We start from the raw sequence: 19,095 nt of genomic DNA, 5'->3' as shown, positions 1-19,095 counted from the left end.
CACAGAAAAATTTATTTCTCACAGTGCCAGAAACATTAGCATTCACACACAGGGGCCACCTTTTATTGTACAGAGCATGCAGAAAAGGGCAGCCATGAAAACAACCTTTTAGTAGAAGTGTATAATGATCTGTACAGAAAACAGAAATACAGTCAACATAAAAAAGCCACAGACACAAACATTCCTCTGCTTCCTATCATCATGTGAACAATGAAAATAAACATCTACTGTGAATAAACTGAATTTATTCCATGTGTTGTCGTCCTTTACAGGTCAGAGCGAGTTTACTGCAAAAGATGAGAATTCAACTGGCTGAGCATCAACAATAGTGGCCCAAGGCTGCAGGCTCAGGCTAAAGAGCATTTTTCCGCCCGATTTCATGTCTCACTCACCGTAGCGTCCTTTCTGATTGTTTGAGCATCAGGCTGCTCAAACAATACCCAGGAGCAGTGCAGTCGCAGCATCAAGCGTCCATGTGATTACCATCTAAACACAACAAAAACATTTCTGCTCCTCTGCTTGTTTATAGCTTTACATAACTCAGCAGTTCATCTTTGTCCATCTGGTAATGACTCTTCTTCCAAATGTCACGGAGCTTCTGTAAGGTGGCGCCTATCTCTTTGCCCGAGGTGATGCCCAGCTTCCTCAGATCGTGCCCGCTGATGGGGAAGCGAGGGATGGACCATCTGCTCAGCTCTGACAGGAGCTTCTCCTCACCTTTGTACTTGAGCAGCTCGCACACTTTACTCTGGGAATCCAGCTCCCGACTCTGAAAGGATGCGACATGTGTGTGAATCGAAGTAACCACAGAGGGATTTTCTAGAACATCCCAGTCACAAGCAACAGTAAGAAAGGTTTACCATTTACAGTAAATACTTGGCTGAATTGTTCAGGACACTGTGGTCTGATCAGGTTTGACTGACAGCGGTCTGGCAACAAAAGCAGACAAATCTTAAACTGTCGCCACCGTTTTGACTCAAATTCTCTTAAATCCTGAGTGGTTAAAAATATGCAGCTGCACATTTTTCCAACTGACTCTCAGCCAACGTCAAACCAACATGCACACAGCAAAACCCAAATAAAGAAATCTGCTCTATAAGGCGAGACAAGCCCAGTGAGAAACCAGAGAAACCAGTCTTCGTTCTTTCTCCGTCTACTTTATCCAGTGGTGCCTCTGGTGATGGAAGGGTTGTGTTTTTGTTTATCAATGTCAACCTGAGTAAAACAAAAATTAAATTAAAAGATATAAGAACAAAAACAGTCTAAAAAAAGTGACAGCTTAAGATACAACGACTAAATTTGGTTTTGAAAATAACTTTAGAAAAATGGTGAGAACAGAACACTGTCTCTCCCAAACTGACTTTTTATATATTCAGTAAACATGCCATCTTTCAATTATTGCTTAATCCTACAAGGTGTTGAACATGTTCACTTCCTCGCTCACAGTCAGGAATCCACCAGCATGTTATAAACCAGGCAGCCCTCCTGGCCTAAGCTGACTCTGCACCGATCACTTTTTATTTTTTAAAGAAAGCTGCAACCATTAAATGGTGGAACTTAAAACTCTTACTTGTTCAGCTGATTTTCATTCACTAATTGAATGACATGAAGCAAGAGTCACTGGATTAAATAAACCAGAAATAAACCAACTCCCTCCTTTACTCGCTATATTTGCATAAATGTCTTGATGGCTCTTTTTAAACTTCAGGATACTTCCTGTTGATGGTCATACTCTTTACTGTCTGTGTACAAAACATTGTAAAAATCTACCTCGTCTTGACATTTACGAGGCTTTCATGTCACAATCAGTATGTTTGTTAGTTTCCATAATTAGTTTTGTCACCAGCTCAAGACACGACTACTCGCGCTGGTAGCAAAGCACATTTCCATAGCACGGGAGCGTTTATGACTTAGAAACAATACTTACAAGTGCGGTGTGTAGTTTCAACATATAGAAAATATTGTAGAAAGATTTAAAATATGTCGCATTTGACCCCTGGCCAATAAACTGATCTTAAAGTCAAAGTAATAATAATAATGTTGTATAGAGCCATTTAAAACTATGGTTCTTACTACCATTGTTTGTACTGACCACAAGCATATAGCGACTGATATACGGATTCTAAATATCACAGTACTTTGTACCTCTGATCTCTCTTTGCGGTCAAGTTAGGTTAAACTTTCATAAAATGTCTTATCTGTAAAATCCTGCTGCCTTTGTTTGCATTGGCAACACTTTTTTTTTCAATTAGTCCCTAAAATGTGTTAATTTTACTGCACTAAACTTCAAGTACATTTAAAAAGAACAAAGAAAACAAAATAACTACATATAAAAGACAATACTATTCCCTTATAAATACTGCCCAGCATGTATGTCTAGTTATACATGGAAATATAAAGAAAGTGTAGAATGTCAATAATGTAGGCTTTATAGTGTTGAAATTGTCTATTATACTTTAGCTTGAATGTGGAATCATGTGTCTAATTAGCAAATCTAAACACAATTTCATATTTATGTCTTTAAGAACTTCAATGACAGTTTTAAAAAAATACTGCTACAACTAAAACTGAAGTTGAGCTACGGTTTGTGAAAGATGCACTAACTACAGAAAGAACTAGCAGAGTGTTTTGGTAGCTGTAGAGCAGGGGTAGGCAACTCCAGGCCTCGAGTGCCGGTGTCCTGGAGGTTTTAGATGTGTCCTTGATCCATCACAGCTGATTTAAAGGGCTAAATGACTCCTCAGCATTTCTTGAAGTTCTCCAGAGGCCTGGTAATGAACTAATCATTTGATTCAGGTGTGTTAACCCAGGGTGGGATCTAAAACCTGCAGGACACCGGCACTCGAGGCCTGGAGTTGCCTACCCCTGCTGTAGAGTATTTGACCCTAACAGATCTGGTTTTGGTTCGGCTCTTTGACCTGTTCTAGGCTCCTCTGCTACCCCCTGCTCTCCTGCAGTGGCAGTGCACAGTGTTGGCTGGCTTTGATAGATGAGATTATAAACTAATTAAAAATAAAACTGATGTTTCTATAAACTCTGGTGTCAGTCTCTCTCCGGTGTGTTTCAGCTTATGAGCTGGGTTGTAACGAAAACTGATCAAAGCTTAAACTAGTGTCAAATCAATTTAGCAAATCTAAACACCAGAGCGATTTATGTTGACATTTCCACATAAAAAAACAAAACAACTTTAAAATAACAGCTAAAACAAATACTGCTTTAACACAAACTAAGGTTCAGCTAAGATTTGTGAAATATGCACCATTTACAAAAATAACTACCAGAATGTTTTGGAAACGATTTTTTTTTATTCTACAAACATTGCAAAGATAAATATTTCATCAAAGATCAGCAGTGGTTTTGGTTCAGCTCTGGTTAACGATGCCACACATTTCCTAAATACTTCCTGCCTCTGAAAACAAAGCCGTAACAGTCGGATGAGAACATGCTGCAGTCTGTTGTGAATGACGGCTGCAGGCTGGCAACTCTTGAACATTAGCGACACAGGCTATGGTAGGGAACATTCACAGACTCAAAGGGTTAATTAATGTCTGTGAAACTGGCTTTTTAAACACATATGTGACTAATATCAGTGACCACATTGGTCTGGAAATAATATTCTCTGTACAGACTGAGTGGAAGAAGAAGAAACTTACGTCAATAATAAAGTCAGTGAAAGGTTTGAGGCTGTCTGGCTCATCTTCTCTCTTGCAGAGCTCCCGTCTGTATTTGACCAGAAACAGTGCCAGGTTCTTCTCCTCTCTGGACACCTTCAATCGGATGTCCATCTTTTCCACCTGCTCTGGGGAGCGGAACAGAGCAGCCAGGATGGTCATGGGTTTGGGAGAGCGGTCTTTGGCGTTCTGCCACACTCGCTTCATCTCGTCAATATCGCCATCTGGAGGTAACCCTGAGGAGCAGCAGGGACAGGAGGGAGTGACCAGAACTGACGTGTAACAAGACAGAAAATGTTTGGTAGAATGATTTCTCCCTCAATCCTATTAAATACTAATTTAACAAGAGTTAAATCAGAGGAAATAGAACCTTATTAGATACGAGACAATAATAGAGCTCAGAGGACCACAGACATCAGGAGGCACTTAATCCTCTTTATCTCAGGGAAGGAAACCAAAACTTTCTCCCAGTTATAAACAGCTGCAAATTGCAAGAAAAAGGTTGGCACATTTGATCCATTATGTCCAGACCTATGCTAAGAAAACAATGATTTCACTGCCATCCCCTCAGCCCACTTTTAAGAAGGATCCGTGCCAAGGCAAAAGGGATACCATGCTCTACACAAAGAGGTCAAATTTGACCATATTGGGTAAAAAATGTTGTCTACAAAAAGCATATTTCACAAATAATAACCAGTTCTATGAGTATGAGTGTATGTGTAACCGTCAGCTAAATAAATACATAAAATTAAAAAAAAAAAAAAAAAAACCTACAGGGAAAAACTAATGTTGACATCTGAGCTGCAACCATCATGATTTCCTTTTTAAAATAATTAATTTTTCTAATTCATCTTTGGTAGTGCTGGATATAATGTGAAAAACTCTTAAAATGTCAGATTTACCTTTTCTTCTTTTTAAAAACAGCTGAACATAAACATATAAACATTTTTTATCTGGAGTTATTAATTATTAAGACACCCAGCCGTGCCCTCCCTCTCTCACCAAGGTACTGAGCCAGTTCCAGGCTATAGATCAGCTGTAGCAGGTGAGCAGCATGGTTCCCGACCGCCAACTTTTTTAGCTCCACCCAGATTCGCTCTCCCGATATAGCGCCCAGTCCGTGACCATTTTCCCTGATGGCAGTCAGTGTCTCAGACTCGTGGTCACCGGGCTCCGAAGCAACTCGGCCGTAAAACCTGCGACAAAATGATGGGAGTGAGGTGGTTAGTAGGCTCACGTCAAACAAGGAAGACAATCTGCTTTTTAAACTTCGCAGTCTCAAGTAGATACAAAAAGAAATGAGAAAGTTACCTAAAATATCGTAGTATTCTCAGGTAGTCCTCTTTGATCCTTTGTTCAGCACTGCCAACAAACCGCACTTTACGGTTCTGCAGGTCCTCATATCCACGATAATAATCATACAATGTGCCGTCCAGACCTGTTATAGGAAGCAGAGTCACACAACTTGTCACAAAAAAATTGGAATGCAAAAACAATACTTTTTGGTTGCAACTGGGAACTTCAGACCGACTCTTCTTCTAGTTCTCTTTAATTTGTTTGTTTTTACATTGATTTCGCATATATGAAAACTAATTTAAGCTTGCATGGCAGGTTTGAGATGCACATCACTGATGTTTTGACATTTTTAAATATCAATATAGCAACATAATTTCTGACATTTTAAGTACTTCCAAAACTGTTTTAATGTGTTTATTCTCAATACAAACTCAAGTTCTCTGCTCTGTGATTGCCAAGAAAATTCTGGACAACCTGCTCGAGTGCTTCCTGTGGCTTAAGCTTCCTTTTGAACTCACTGTCAAGCATCAGTTAACAGATTTCAGGAAAAACACCACGAACACATTCCTAATTTTGGCTTCACTTTTCTGGAGACCAGATTTATTTCTTAAATGGTGAATCTGTCCCATTATCACAGCTGTACAATACTTGAAACATCATAATTAAAAAAAAATAAAACGTGCTAGATGAAAATGGTTTTTAGATTTTGGGTGAAGGTGAAGGTACAGGTGAAAGAAGCTCAGTGTTATCAATTCTTTGTACAGTCCATTTTTAGGCTCAGTGGAGAAGAAGGGAAATTACCCAGAAACATGGAGTTAATGGTGAGGTCTCTCCGCTCAGCGTCTTTCTGCCAGTCAGTTGTGAATTCCACCTCTGCATGACGTCCATCGGTCTGAACATCCACTCGCAGTGTGGTCACCTCAAAGCTCTCATTGTGCAGCTGCAAACACCCAATAAAGGAAACACTCATCAAGATCATCCTGTTAGTGGGCTGCTTATTTATGCAATGCATCAGGGCCGTTCAACCATTACAATCTTTCCATTAAGATTTAAGATTTGACTGATCAGACTGATGATGCAGCTGGCTGCTCAGTGAATCATCACAATCTTTGCTCACGTATTTACTTTATATTTGCACACTTACTTTATTCCACCATTATAACTGACCCTCACATGACCACGTGGTCATAAACAGATGTGAAGAATCTGGACAATTACACTTTTAGTTTGTAATTCTGTAGGTTATTTACCTTAAAATATAAAACAGCTACTGTATGAGACGAACTTTTTGATTTGTTCATTTAAATTTTAAAACATTTAATTCTTAATCCTAATTATGAAGAAAGCTCATTCAGCCTAAAACCTTGTTTGACTGGCTTGTTTTTTTTTTCATTTGGTTTTTATTTTAAGAATCATCACAAGTGTTGATTTGGACAAACTAGCTCTAATATTTGCGATGCATTTTTAAGCTTCACTAATTCTTGCCTTGTTAACTCACATGACCTCCCCTTCACCCATATTTACCATAAACACCAACTCTAAAATCTGAACCTCATGCAAATCTTTAAAAATGACACCCAGCATCTATCTATAGAGTACACTTCAAATGTAGCTGTCTAAATACTTATTATTTTCTTAAGTGCATTTTATTTTCTATTAGACAAAAACAGACAGAAAATATACATTTTCTAAGAAATCAGTAATAAAGTTATTGTTCCTTTCAAACAACATTAGCTACCATAACTATACCAGGACAGCAAGTTTGGTTAAGCAGTCGCTGACAGTTAAGTTTAACACTGTGTTCAAAATAGCTTTTAGCATTATTTAGACAAATGAAAGACTTCATCAGCGTTACACAGCAGAGCCTCTTACTCGTGCAGTGATAGTCCCGTGCTTCTCTCCTTTATTGTTGATCATCCTGATCCCAGCCGTTTGAAACATGTGCTTCATCTCCTCTGGAGTGGCTGTGGTAGCAAAATCCACATCTTCAGGCCGCTTCCCAGACAGCAGATCCCGCACAGCACCTCCAGCTATCCTCAGCTCATGCTGGTGTTTCTCAAACACCTCTGGAAAAACCGTGCAAACACACTCAGGAAACTTTTCAGAAGTTGTGCCTGGAGGTTGTTTTGACCTCTGCAGTGTATTTGCTATCTTGCAAATCACCTGATAAGTTTAAAAATTTTAACTATTTCATCCTTAGTCTGTTAATAAAACAGGGAGTTTTACATCTCACGATCTCTTTCTCGTCTAAATATACCTTTAAAAAAAAAGGGGGCAAGTTTTACACACTGCTTTGGTTCTGAAGCAGACATTCTGACACAGAAGAGAAAGAACAGTTGCATCATCTGTGAAGCACTGCATCAAAGATGCTAAAGTGAAGTTTGAAATGCAGCCATCATCACAAATATCAGTTAAATCAGTCACTCTGGGGTATGTTCTGTTTTTGATTAGTTCACTATCATGTTTTACTGACGTGACTCCCACTTAAATCCAACTCTGCTTTTCATACCATCAAAATATGTGAAAAAAGGGTCTATGGCTGTTTTAATCAACAGGATTTATTCAGGCAGGTTGAGGGACAACATCAGGGAATGACAGCTTCTTATAACTTGGTGACTTTTCACGCAAACGTTGAAAACCTATTTGGCCCGGCTTCTTCAAAATAACATCCACAGGCTATTCAATCATTCTGGCATAAATGAAAAGTCAGTCTCGCCTCCAACCAGATTAAAATGCAGCAGCTCTGCTTCTACCTCTCTACATGTTTTATAATGTGTTTTAAAAGTTTTAAATTATTTTACTAGTCACTTTTAAAGCAGCTGAGGCCCTTCTGGTTGCTCTAAAGTCAAGACTTAAATCTAAAGGTGACCGTGCTATTGCCATCACAGCCCCAAGCTTTCGAAAACAATCTGCCCAAGGAGATAAGGTAAAATTGGTGACTACTTGAAATCACTAAAAAAAACCACATTTTTATAAACTTGCTTTTGTGACATCATTGATCTCTCTGGTTTGTCTTTCGCCCTCTTATTGCTGCTTTATATTCTCATTTGGTTTTTAATTCTCTTTTGCTTTCGTTCAAGGAGCTTGTGTTTCTGGTACTGTTTATGCACGTGTGTATTTCTGTCTGTAAACACGATAGCTCAAAAGTTTGACATTAATTATGATATCCATTAAATTTTGGCTTAGACCCACTGAGGTCTTCAAGGTCAACTTAATGACTTGTTGGTCATAAACTGACAAAAAGCTTTATAACTTAGAAACTATGATTTTTACAAGTGTGGTTAGCACTGTATAAAGATTTAGAATTTCATGTCCCATTTGGGCTTTAAACCTCTCATTCAAGGTTAGTAGATTGATCTGAAGGTCAAAACAATAATAATGCTACACAGAGCTATTTAAAAGTGTTTCTTACTGTCCAGCGAGTGAGCTGCCTTGGTGGAGATTTGGGCTCTCAGAGTGCTTCGTGTGTTTTTTGGCTCTTACAATATAATACGTTTCTGATGCAGTGCTTTTTCTGTCTTAATATTTATTTTCTTTTTAAATCCCGTTTTATATTTGGTCCCAATTTCCAAGCTTTCTGTTTTAATACTAAATAAATAAAGCAATTATTACTATCAACATAGAAGAACCATCATCAAACCCTTCTTTCCGGTATAGTAAACTCAATTTCTCGCCATGGAAGCGCAATGCATTAAAACAATAAACCTGTACCTAATAAAAAACCTCGATGTTGAATAAAAACTGCATTAATAATTAATTGTATAAGAAAGTAAGTAACAGACCGACGGGCGGTCTTCGTTACTTAACTGCTCTCCGAGTGTCCCCATTTATTTTTAATAGGAAGTGATCAAGTTGTCAGTCACTCTGTCATTGTGCACGGGTATTAACATTCAGAGGTGTGGACTCGAGTCACATGACTTGGACTCGAGTCAGACTCGAGTCATTAATTTTATGACTTTAGACTTGACTTGAAAAAATGTTCTAAGACTTGTGACTTGACTTGGACTTTTACACCAATGACTTGGGACTTGAATTGGACTTGAACCGGTTTACTTGAAAAGACTTGATATTTTACCCCAAATATACATGCATATTGTATAGAGATTGAAAATGTGACGTCATTCACGGGTAGAACCGCAAAGGATTCTGGGAACTCGTGGCAAGCGGTACTAGCGCACGCAGGCTTTCAATTAAAATCAGTTATACAGCGATAAAAAAGAAACACAAAAATGTCAAGAAGCTGTTGTATTATTAACTGCAATAGCCGGTCGCATGACAGCCACGGGAAGCCGACGGGTAAAGAGATCGGTTGTTATCGGATTACGTCGTTGAAGAGAAATTGTTCAAGCCATGTTTCCGAAGTAACAAAGATGCGACGGATGGCCTGGATTGCAGCCATTCAAAGACCAAATATAACGTCCCAGAACACTCCAGCTCACAGGTTAGTCTGCTCCAAGCATTTACACAAAGGTCAGTGTTTTTTAGTAGTTAATACGTCATTTTCATAACATAATTGGTGATATAGGTTACAAGCAAGTCTGGCGCTGAACAGAAATTGTCGCGCTATGCTCCTTTGTTTATTGTGCATAAACAGTGAATTGTCCTGACACAATATTGCGTTTCGCTTCTGTTATTATGGTACATTGACAAAAACATATACTTTTATTCACAGGATAAAACAGGTTTTTTGTATCACTAATTGCCCAGTACGATTACAGCATACAATATTGTTGTCACTGCTACATTTCTGTGATGCTACCAGAAATTATTTCCACTACTAATTAATTACCATTGAGCTCAAAGGTCCTATTAATAAACGGTTAACGAATGTGTATTTATGACGACGATTTGTGAGACTGGTAAACTTATGATATGTACGATGGTCTTTCGTTCTACACGGTGCATTTCAAGGTCCTGCACCCATCCGTCGGTAAACTGTACCTGGGCTTGTTGCAGTGACCTGAAGTTACTAAACTTCATGAGTGTGTGCACTCACTCCAAGAACCGTATGATTATAAATATGCATATAAATATGCTACGATGAGATAGCTGACTTCATCTAACTAGCAAATGTTGTCCAGGCTACGTTGGTGATACAGTTTTTTTTAATGTGTATGATATTTTTGTCATGCGATTTTAAAGCCGGTCCTACAACCGCATCCAAGAATAACATGCAGCTTATCTCAGAACTGTCGGTGAAAATTATTCTTGGAGCTAGGTTTAATTGAGCTGCATTTTAAAGAGGTGCAATTTCACAATTTGTGTATATTTTCTAAGTTCACTATTTTGTCATGTGTTGAGAAAAACACAGATTTTAAAATTACATGGTCTAATATTTACATTTAGCATATAACTGCAACATTATTTTTTCGTTTTTTTTTTTTTAAAGACTCGAAAGGACTTGAAATTCAAAGTTTCAGACTTGTGACTTTACTCGGACTTTTACACCAGTGACTTGAGACTCGACTCTGACTTGCCTGACATTACTTGAGACTTGACTTGAGACTTGAGGATAAAGACTTGAGACTTACTTGAGACTTGCAAAACAATGACTTGGTCCCACCTCTGTTAACATTTCACAAATAGGCGAAAACTCAGAGGTTTAAGTGACCGTGCAGCTAGCACGTGTCCTTCCGCAGCTGTGCCTCACCTGCCAATCCATTCAGTCCATCAGTGAACAGGGACTGGAACTCGCTGGTCTTTAGCTGCATGGTAAACAGGCTTCTCCAACACAAACTTGCTCTACCACTCACACGAGGACTCAGTAACCTGCTCCACATCTGCACAGACAAAAGACACGTTGTCACGGGCTGCTGCTTGGTTGTGTATCACTACTTCTATCGAGCTAGCTAGCTATGAGTCACTGAACGCATGCTCGAGCAGCTCTCGTGAACATTTCACGTTGATGTTTTTCCACGCCAACGTATGTGTAACCAAAAACAACAGACAAACTGACCTACAACTTAACAAGGAGATTATATGCGCATAAATCGCCACTATTTCCCATAACACCGTCCTGTTATCTCTCGTGAAAGCTGGCCGGAAGAGTTTCCATACCGGGCACTTTACTAACCAATAGCGCGAGGTTTCGTCAGGCAGTGTTTTTAACGAACGTGCAACAACAAGTCTCGCGAGATTCTGGTTTGAAGTTAAGGGCGATTGTCTGTCAGATTCTGTGCGCTGTCAGATTTAGTAAAGGGGGCAGAAGTGATGGCTAGGGTGGAGGTGGCACCGCTCCGACCGTGGACCGACTTCTTTCCGGGCTCAAATAGATTCGCAAAACCAGACAAAGATTTTACGAAATGGAACAACAGAGTCGTCAGCAACCTGCTTTATTATCAAACTAATTATCTGTCTTTGGTCACCTCCGTTTTCCTCCTCGTCGGGTAAGTAATGTTATATCAGAGAACTTCGTCTTTTTTGTTTATTTACCCAGCTCGCATAAAGTACAATGACTGTGATGCACTGCTATTGTTATATTCTGAATATGAACTTTTATTTCTTTGGTGCCAGAACCAACGACCGATCATTAAATGAGAATGTAATTTAAGCAGTGTTAAAATGCACATATATTAACTCTATAGTTGAGAAACAGCCTGCGTTTGTGGGGGCTGCTCTAAACAGTGAAACAGGTATCTGCAAACAATTTTGAGAATGGACTTAAGTAGAATAACTTAAAACAAGATCCATGCACAGACACGTGCCTATGCAAAGGAATTTTCTGAAGTCGTCTATTATCTTGTAACTACATACAAGGTAGATGTGACATATATTATCTCTGATCTAAAACATCCTGGCTTTGCTTCTCACTACCCCCCCCCCCCCCCCCCCCCCCTTCTAAAGCCCAGCCTGCTAAAAATAATGATGTCCACTGAGCTGTGCCACAACACTGTTGCTGTGGTCATGAAAGCCCCATAAGCCTTCTGGTCAGCTGTTATATTGCAGATAGCACTGGTGATAAAACAGCAACTCAATCAGAGGCCCCCAGTCTCCTGATTAGTGAGCACTGGAAAATTTGTCAGGGAGAACTTTGACACGTCTGGTTTTTCAGACGTGTCAAAGTTCAAACAAGTTGGACAGAATGGCTTAACCACTTAACATCAGAAAACCCTGTGATGCTATTTCCATTCAGTGTAGAGCAAACAGTCTCTGTGCTGTGTGTTTGTGAAAGTCAGTTGTTTTATAGTGTTATTGTATATGATATATGATAACTCGGAGAAAATAAATCAGTGTAATATTATACTGTTTGTACGGTTTGAAGGCATTTTTGCAAGCTTACCAAAGAAGTATTAAAAGTCAGTGTAGGCAGATTAAGTAGGGACTATGTGCAGTGTACTCAGTATTATACCTGTAGACCAAACCTACAAGAAGAAGAGGATTTTCAGGATTAGAGCAACATTCCTACAAATTAGCAAGAAATCAGCTCTCCATGTTGACTAAACAATAGAGCTAAATATGAGGAAGTAGAGCTAAACCGTCAAAGTATAGATGAGGTGACTGTAACAAGACATTAAAAGAAAAAGTCACTGCAAAAGGAAAAGTTCCAAGTAAAAGTACTACAGAATGCCCAAAGAGCCTCTGTGGACTTTGTGGAGATTAACTTTTCTGCTATAAAAGGACGAACATCTGCATATGACAATGAGTTGATCATGCTACATTTTAACCGCTTCCACCTTCATCAAGCCGTGTTTCCTGAAGTTTTCTTGAGCTTTTTTGATGCCAGTAATCCAACAAAGCCTGACTAAGTTGCTTAGCAGGCCACTAGCCACATTTACTGAGGTCATGGACTTGGCCTGGTGGCATCACTGTCGTCGTGCCAAGGCTGGCTCTATCACAAAGCAAATATGTCTGCACAGGCACAAGAGATATCTTGATGTCTTGATGGAGATGAGAATAGAATGCTTCAATCTGCTGATTTATTTAAACCTTAGACAATGTGATTATATCAAATTTGGACAATGAGAAGTGTTATTGTGTTTTGAAAATGTAATAAATGCTCAGATTGTCCTATCCTGGATTTGTAAGATTTCAGCCTCACAAAAGTTAATTCTATTTTCTGTTCCTTAGTGCTCTAAATGTTTTTAGTGTGTGAGACATCTGAGCCGCCGACGAGCCAGTTTAGCAGCCCTGCTGTTGAAGAATGTGGTTTGGCATCTTTTGCACTGTCTGTAGTTTCCATGAAACAAGAAAAAGAAAAGGATATCATGTGCATAGCAGTATATGTTGCTCCAAGTATTTAAATCGTTAAGTGTTATCAGGGCCTTCACACATGCATGAAGGCATGCACATGTGCGCTAACACACCTTGATACCATCACTGATTCTGCTTTTCCTCTTTAGCCCTGAGAATATCCACAGCACAGTTTTCCAGTCCATCTTGAATGTGGTCAGCGCAAAGAGGACAGCTCTGGTTTTGCTTATATGCAGTTTTAACTTGCATTTGTGGATGCACCAGTTTAAAATTTATTTCTCATCAGTAGTTTTTAGAAGTGTTCCTGTGCTATTATGCAGTGTTGCGCAAGGGTCTGAAGAGGTCACAGCTAACTCGGTGACACCCCCACACTTTTGGACTGTCTTCTCTGAATCTTTTAACAGCAACACTTCGGGCAAACTCAACCTGTTTTGGATGCTTGTTTTCTATCAAGTCATATTTCTAAGTTTTAGTGTGAAATGTTCCACCAGAGTTGTTTGGGGTTTTTTTGTTTGTCTGTTTTTGTTTTGTTTGCATTTCACAACTTTTCCATTTTTCTTTTATGAAACAGGTTTAGTGGCATCAGGTTGCAAACAGCAAGGGGCGTTTCTCAGTTTCAGTGGAAAAATATTAATCATCCCAAGTGAACACACATTTATAAGTATTAGGGGCACATTAAGAAAAATGGAGTTGTTTCAAGACAAACTGCCACGTTTGCCTGTGTACATGAGTTAGTGATCAGCCAGCGTGTGATACAACATACATGCTCTGATATTGAAACTATCGATGCCCTACGAACTGTCCATTACAAGCTGTTTCAAAAGAGAAATCATTCCCTTCATTGTTGCTAAAACTGATTCTGAAGTAGTTTCACCAACTCAGAGGGCAGAGCAACCGTGGCATTTTGTCTTGAACAACTGTAATCTCCACATTTCGACTTTTTTCTCGAAATAGAATTGCGACTCTAATCTTGAAATTTTGACTTTATTCTAATTCTTTTTATTCGCTAAATTTTTCTTGATTTGCCCCTACTGCTGTTTCGTACAATTAAACTAATCTGAGATTTGATTTTTGTAAACCAATCTGATCCACTCAGCAGTTGCTGTTGCACACACAGCATCTGACCACTTGATGGAGCCAGTTAGCACACAAGAACAGCGCCTGTGCTCCAGCTGCATGTCAGATTCAAGATTCGGGACTGTTTATTGTCATTATGCAAGCATAACGACATTAAGGCAAAAAAAAAAAAGAGCCTTAAATCACATAAATATACTGACAAAATACATTATATGCAGCATGTACAAAGTGAAAGTGGGCCTTTTGCATGCTTGGACTGAACATGAGTTATTTACTGGCTGTGTATGTCTGTGTATACCTGAGTGTCATAATCGTGTGAAGCTGAGCAGTAGAAAAGCGCACTTTACACAAGTTATTTTACATATTATAAAATGCACATAAGGAGGTATAACCCGAGGGGTAGGACCTGGAGTTGGGTAGACGAATATTGCACACAAGGGTTGTACGTCGTTACCATGGCGTCAAGTTCAGCAGTATGCCAAAGCTATTTAAACTTGCCCTCATATGTTCTATGCTGCTGCCTTGCAGGATCCTGAAACCTCTGGAGACGCTCATAGCCATAGTCGTGGTGTCGGTCGTGTTCGTGGTTTCGGTGTGGGTGGGGGAGAACGGAGCTGCGATCAACAACTTTAAGAAGCAGAAACCTTCAGCGTTCATCATTTTGATCATGGTTACCAGCTGCATATTGATTTCCATGCTGGGGAGCATCTTGGTATTCATGTGGGCCATCACTTTACCCCTGACTTGTAAGTTTGGCTTTCAGAGGGGATTGGGTGATTGAATGTCTAATAATTCTTCAGAGCATAATGATCACTGCATTTGTGACATCATGAAATGTTTCAAAATCAATGAAACACATTTTCCAGATCCTCAAAGTGTGATATTACAGCTGACATTTTTCTACGGGTTTGTTTTTCAGTAATATTTGCACATGCTTCATGTCGCAAACGCAATATGATGAATAAGCTGGAGAACAAGATGGATGGATTTGGACTGAAGAAGACGTTTATGGGCATTCTGCTGGATTCTCTGGGTCAGCAGGAGGAAACCATTCAAAAGATAAACAACTTTCTGAATTAAAAGTTAAAGAGTGACTGGATTTGAGAAGAACCAAATGCACATCTGTGCACCAAAGATTTTGACTTTTTTTTTTTTTTAATTTTGCTTAGATTTCATACGTTTGTCTCTCTCAGTCTAAACCCCTTGAAGTTTCATGCACAGCTTGTGATTTAAAATGAAAGATTGTTATCTAAAGGGCTTTATCTTTACCTCAGGGCTTCTGTCACTCTACCCAGAACTCGTCAGGGTACTTTTTTTTTTTTTTTTTTTTCTTTCTCCGAACAGTGATGAGGGCGTGTGAGTGCAGCCTCACATCTCTGCTATGCAGTGTGCAAGTGTTCCTGTAAAACCAGCTGCAGACTTAACCCTGGGTACGAAATCTGTGTTCAATCATTCTCAGAAACAGCCGTCAGCCCTGTCTGTTTGTACTCAGCTAAAATTGCGAAAGCAGCACGAGTGTTGCCTTTTAACAAAGAATGAAGAGTGCACGCTCAGTTTAGCTGTACTGCCAAGAAGCTCGGAGGCTGGATTGAATAATCTGCTCACGCAAAATGTAACACCAGCTTCAGTCCACCAGCCCACCCGATGCTCATCCAAATAAAAAGTAGACAAAAGAGAGAGGACTGCTGTGTCTCAAGTCAAACTGCTTTGTCAATATTGTAAAATAAAGACTTCAAAGGTGACCCGTGACCATCAGTGTTCCCTCTGAATCTTTGAGTGCTTCATCTTGACAGTGATGGATTGGTTAACTTTACTTTCCTCTCCACTTACCCCAAATGCTAATCAGTGGGCTTGCAGTAGATTATAGTGCAGAGAGCTGACAGTAGATTCATCTGCACTCACTCACCTCCAAACCTGATTTAGTCGCTGTGTCAGCTTCTCTTTTATTGGATTCCATTTAAAATTGATTGCAGATAACAAGAATCCATCCAGAACCTAATGCTCTGTTATTCGGTTTGAAGCGGCAGCGAGGGGAAAACGAGAGGATGGTCCATGTTAACCCTTTGCTTTCTAAGTTTGCTGTAGATGATGATCTCTTCGCATTGCTCAGTTAGACTCAGCTGCTGGGTTTCCCCTCCTTTTTGTACTTCAGCACTGATTTATGTCCTGCGGTGCTTCATCAGCATCCATATTGTGAAACTTGGACGAGTGAGTATAAGCACCGGTGGCAGTCTAGTCAAGTAAAGTCATGTCTCAGAGGGCACAGTGGAAGCCCTTGTTCTAGCTGCTGATGCAGCTGCTGCGAAGATCGTATCAGCACGTGTGCTGCTGCACACCCAACAGGTGTGTGTGTTTGGTCTTTTCTTCTTCACAGTCTCTCCAGGAGTGAGGCCTCTTTTACACTCTACAATACCAAAATCTTGTTTCTGTGCATTTCTGGGCAAAAATCAGCTGCTTTCACCTGCTGTGCGCTTCTTGCACGGGTCACTGAGCAATGTACAGTACACAGTGCTTGCTTTTGCATGGTTACGCGTACTTGCTGTGCTGCCTTCCACTTGACCCCTGCGTCCCCACCCCCCTCCTTTTCCCTGAGAGGCTTTGGCTTGTGGCTAGCTAAGCTGGTTAGCTAGCCTCATAACTCAAACAGCCTGTCATTCAGCAGATCTCGGCTGCTTAGACCTACACCACAGTCGATCATGTGACCCATTAATGATGACCCACCATGACCTGTGCAGTCTGCTGTATCCTCATGTGAGCTGTTCCACCTTCCGGTTTGTCCATGGGCTTTTTGTTTTTTTGTTGTTGTTGCTGTTGCCTCCTTTTGAAGGAAGAGACAGGAATGAGCTGTGAGAGCATGTGACCTGGTCAGCTAATCCAGTCGTTCACCTTTCATAGCTTGTCAGAGTCATTACTCCCTGAATCCTGGGGAAGTCGCAGGATTCGGGGAGTAAGCACAGCATGATTTCAAGCCATTTTAATCTCAGTTTGGCTGAGCCCTGTGGCTGCTCAGTTTAGTGTTTCATGTGTGACACTTCCTGTGTGTGCTACCATTGGGAACATTGTACATTCTATATTTAATAATCACTCAGTGTACAGCTGGTCTATTACAGTCTTTATCATATAACTGCCTGCACTGACGAAAATCAAGGATTAATGAAAAAAGTGAAACTGAACTAAAACATATTAGCTGCGGGGCTGTAATGCGGAAACAAGAAGCTGAAAGGTCCTAAAACGGACAGCCATGGAGCTTAGGGGATTTGGTGAGTTTTTCTTTTCCTTGAACTTATTTACACAAAAGAAAATGTATACAAAAGATGGACACCATGCCACCATGACGCCACCCATTGTTTATTTAAGTCCAGTTGTCAGGCATCGTGCGTGTGTTTCCGCCATTGCTATTGTCATTTTGGAAACAGACTTGCTGAACGAGGGGGGGGGACCTGACAGAAAATCAACGGACAGTACCCACTCATGAGTTGTCATACACAAAATATGACCGTTATACTGGTTATATTACCTATATAAAGCAAGGCTGCCCAGCAGGCGGGTCATTTTCCACTTGGATCACTGTCCTTCTGGAGCTGTTTGAAATTTCTGTTCCCATTGTTGATTGTAACACATTTGCAGTTTATTATAGTTCATTTCAGTATTTTCACACATTGCTTGTAACTGCCACTTGACCTCATTCAGTTGCAAACTGATAGCAGACTGACTCCATCTTATCATTTTATCACCACATCAAGGCACCAAAGTCTTTTTGAAGAAGCCAACTGACAGCAAGTGGTCGTAGACATGGTCCCTGTCTACGAAGCGACCCCATCAAGGACACGAAGTGAGGAGTTCATTACACACATTCATGATAATTTGGGTTGTGCTGCAGTCTCCAACCACTCTCTTCCCTAGTTTGCCCCAAGGGTTGTTTTTCCCCATAAGCCTCTATGCAGAATGCAGGTCTAAGGCACTTCAGGATCCAGGAGCTGTGTCGATCATTTATGTACAATCTATGGTTCTCATGGTAATCTAATACACTATTCAACACTGTTTAGTGCAGGTTTAAATCAGAAACCATTCAGTCAATGAACTTGTAATACAGATATTTGATGCCAGTACTTCCAGTACTTGACAGGTTTCAATACTTTGCGTAACTGACGTTTCCATTAGTCACACAGGTATTGGAGTCCATGTACAGCCTTAATCCACTCTGCATTACAAGAGTTTTGTGTGTTGCGTTTTAGATAAAGAGAAAGTCAATAGAAATCTATTGTTTATGTAGTGAAGTGTCAGCTGGAACAGCCTCCCATGATGTGTAACTACAGCTGGTGTGGCGCGGCCGAGACAGGGAGACAGCTGGATGAAGAGCTCTCCCCCTCTTTCGCTGCCCGAGGAGCTGGAATTGTCCAAGACCTCCCTTGAGCTTGCTCAAGAAGCATAAAACTGAGAGGCACTCTGAGCAAGGAAAGCTGCTCAACTCTGGCCGTCTTAAAGAGGGGACCCGAGGCAGGATACATCGATAGAAAATGTGCAGCAGCACAGGAAGGAAAGGAAGGGGAATGGTAGTGAAAGGTTATAGTACAATGTGAAGGGAGGAGGGCTCGGATAACATGTGTAAAACAGACTTCTCATAACATGAATGCCTGCAGGGAGGGTTTGATGCTATAAACACTAGCTTGTCATTCACACAGAAGACACAAGGAGAGGTTTTATAGCCCATAGTGGGTGTGACAGCCTTTAAAGACTGGTTTGGTCGGTTTACAGCTTAAGAACCCGCACACACAAAAAAGCGCCTGGTTACACAGCAAGGCAGTGAGAAAGTACAGCAGAGCGACAGAACTCTGCAGAGCAGTGAGTTTCTAAAACCGGC

General features: G+C 40.3%; 2 protein-coding genes across 3 annotated transcripts; one reads left to right on the top strand and one right to left on the bottom strand.

Moving 5' to 3' along the window:
* Positions 1 to 49: 49 nt before the first annotated feature.
* On the bottom strand, positions 50 to 11,059 carry trnt1 (tRNA nucleotidyl transferase, CCA-adding, 1). 2 transcript variants are annotated; one of them, XM_086291420.1, is made up of 8 exons: positions 11,041 to 11,059; positions 10,618 to 10,747; positions 6,840 to 7,033; positions 5,769 to 5,907; positions 4,983 to 5,109; positions 4,674 to 4,867; positions 3,654 to 3,907; positions 50 to 769 (listed from the first exon to the last, which is right to left on the bottom strand). In XM_086291420.1, exons 2-8 carry the CDS (start codon positions 10,745 to 10,747, stop codon positions 524 to 526), a joined length of 1,284 nt encoding a protein of 427 aa, XP_086147546.1. In that variant the 5' UTR covers positions 11,041 to 11,059; the 3' UTR covers positions 50 to 523. The 2 variants fall into 2 exon arrangements, with proteins under 2 accessions (XP_086147546.1, XP_086147544.1); XM_086291418.1 differs by having other exon boundaries at positions 10,924 to 11,058.
* A 58-nt stretch (positions 11,060 to 11,117) lies between these two features.
* On the top strand, positions 11,118 to 15,999 carry arl6ip5a (ADP-ribosylation factor-like 6 interacting protein 5a). The gene is made up of 3 exons (XM_086291422.1): positions 11,118 to 11,353; positions 14,763 to 14,980; positions 15,154 to 15,999. The coding sequence occupies exons 1-3, from the start codon at positions 11,178 to 11,180 to the stop codon at positions 15,312 to 15,314; spliced, it is 555 nt and encodes a 184-aa protein (XP_086147548.1). The 5' UTR covers positions 11,118 to 11,177; the 3' UTR covers positions 15,315 to 15,999.
* The last annotated feature ends 3,096 nt before the right edge of the window (positions 16,000 to 19,095 follow it).

This window comes from Aulonocara sp. 'chitande type north' Nkhata Bay, linkage group LG5, assembly GCF_057382095.1.
Source record: "Aulonocara sp. 'chitande type north' Nkhata Bay isolate Kocher_YH1m ecotype deep benthic linkage group LG5, A_spYH_male_GT1.1, whole genome shotgun sequence".
Classification (NCBI taxonomy): Eukaryota; Metazoa; Chordata; class Actinopteri; order Cichliformes; family Cichlidae; genus Aulonocara; species Aulonocara sp. 'chitande type north' Nkhata Bay.
Note: the sequence above shows the minus strand (reverse complement) of the source record. Positions and strands in the feature narration are given on the sequence as shown.

What these genes read in the sequence shown, in the direction of transcription:
- trnt1 (XM_086291420.1), bottom strand. Translation starts at nt 10,747, where the DNA reads ATGTGGAGCAGGTTACTGAGTCCTCGTGTGAGTGGTAGAGCAAGTTTG. An exon ending in AGAATACTACGATATTTTAG is followed by an intron (nt 4,868 to 4,982) that starts GTAACTTTCTCA and finishes ATTTTGTCGCAG; the next exon opens with GTTTTACGGCCGAGTTGCTT. An exon ending in TCACTGACTTTATTATTGAC is followed by an intron (nt 770 to 3,653) that starts GTAAGTTTCTTC and finishes GCATCCTTTCAG; the next exon opens with AGTCGGGAGCTGGATTCCCA.
- arl6ip5a (XM_086291422.1), top strand. Translation starts at nt 11,178, where the DNA reads ATGGCTAGGGTGGAGGTGGCACCGCTCCGACCGTGGACCGACTTCTTT. An exon ending in TCCGTTTTCCTCCTCGTCGG is followed by an intron (nt 11,354 to 14,762) that starts GTAAGTAATGTT and finishes GCTGCCTTGCAG; the next exon opens with GATCCTGAAACCTCTGGAGA. An exon ending in CATCACTTTACCCCTGACTT is followed by an intron (nt 14,981 to 15,153) that starts GTAAGTTTGGCT and finishes TTTGTTTTTCAG; the next exon opens with TAATATTTGCACATGCTTCA.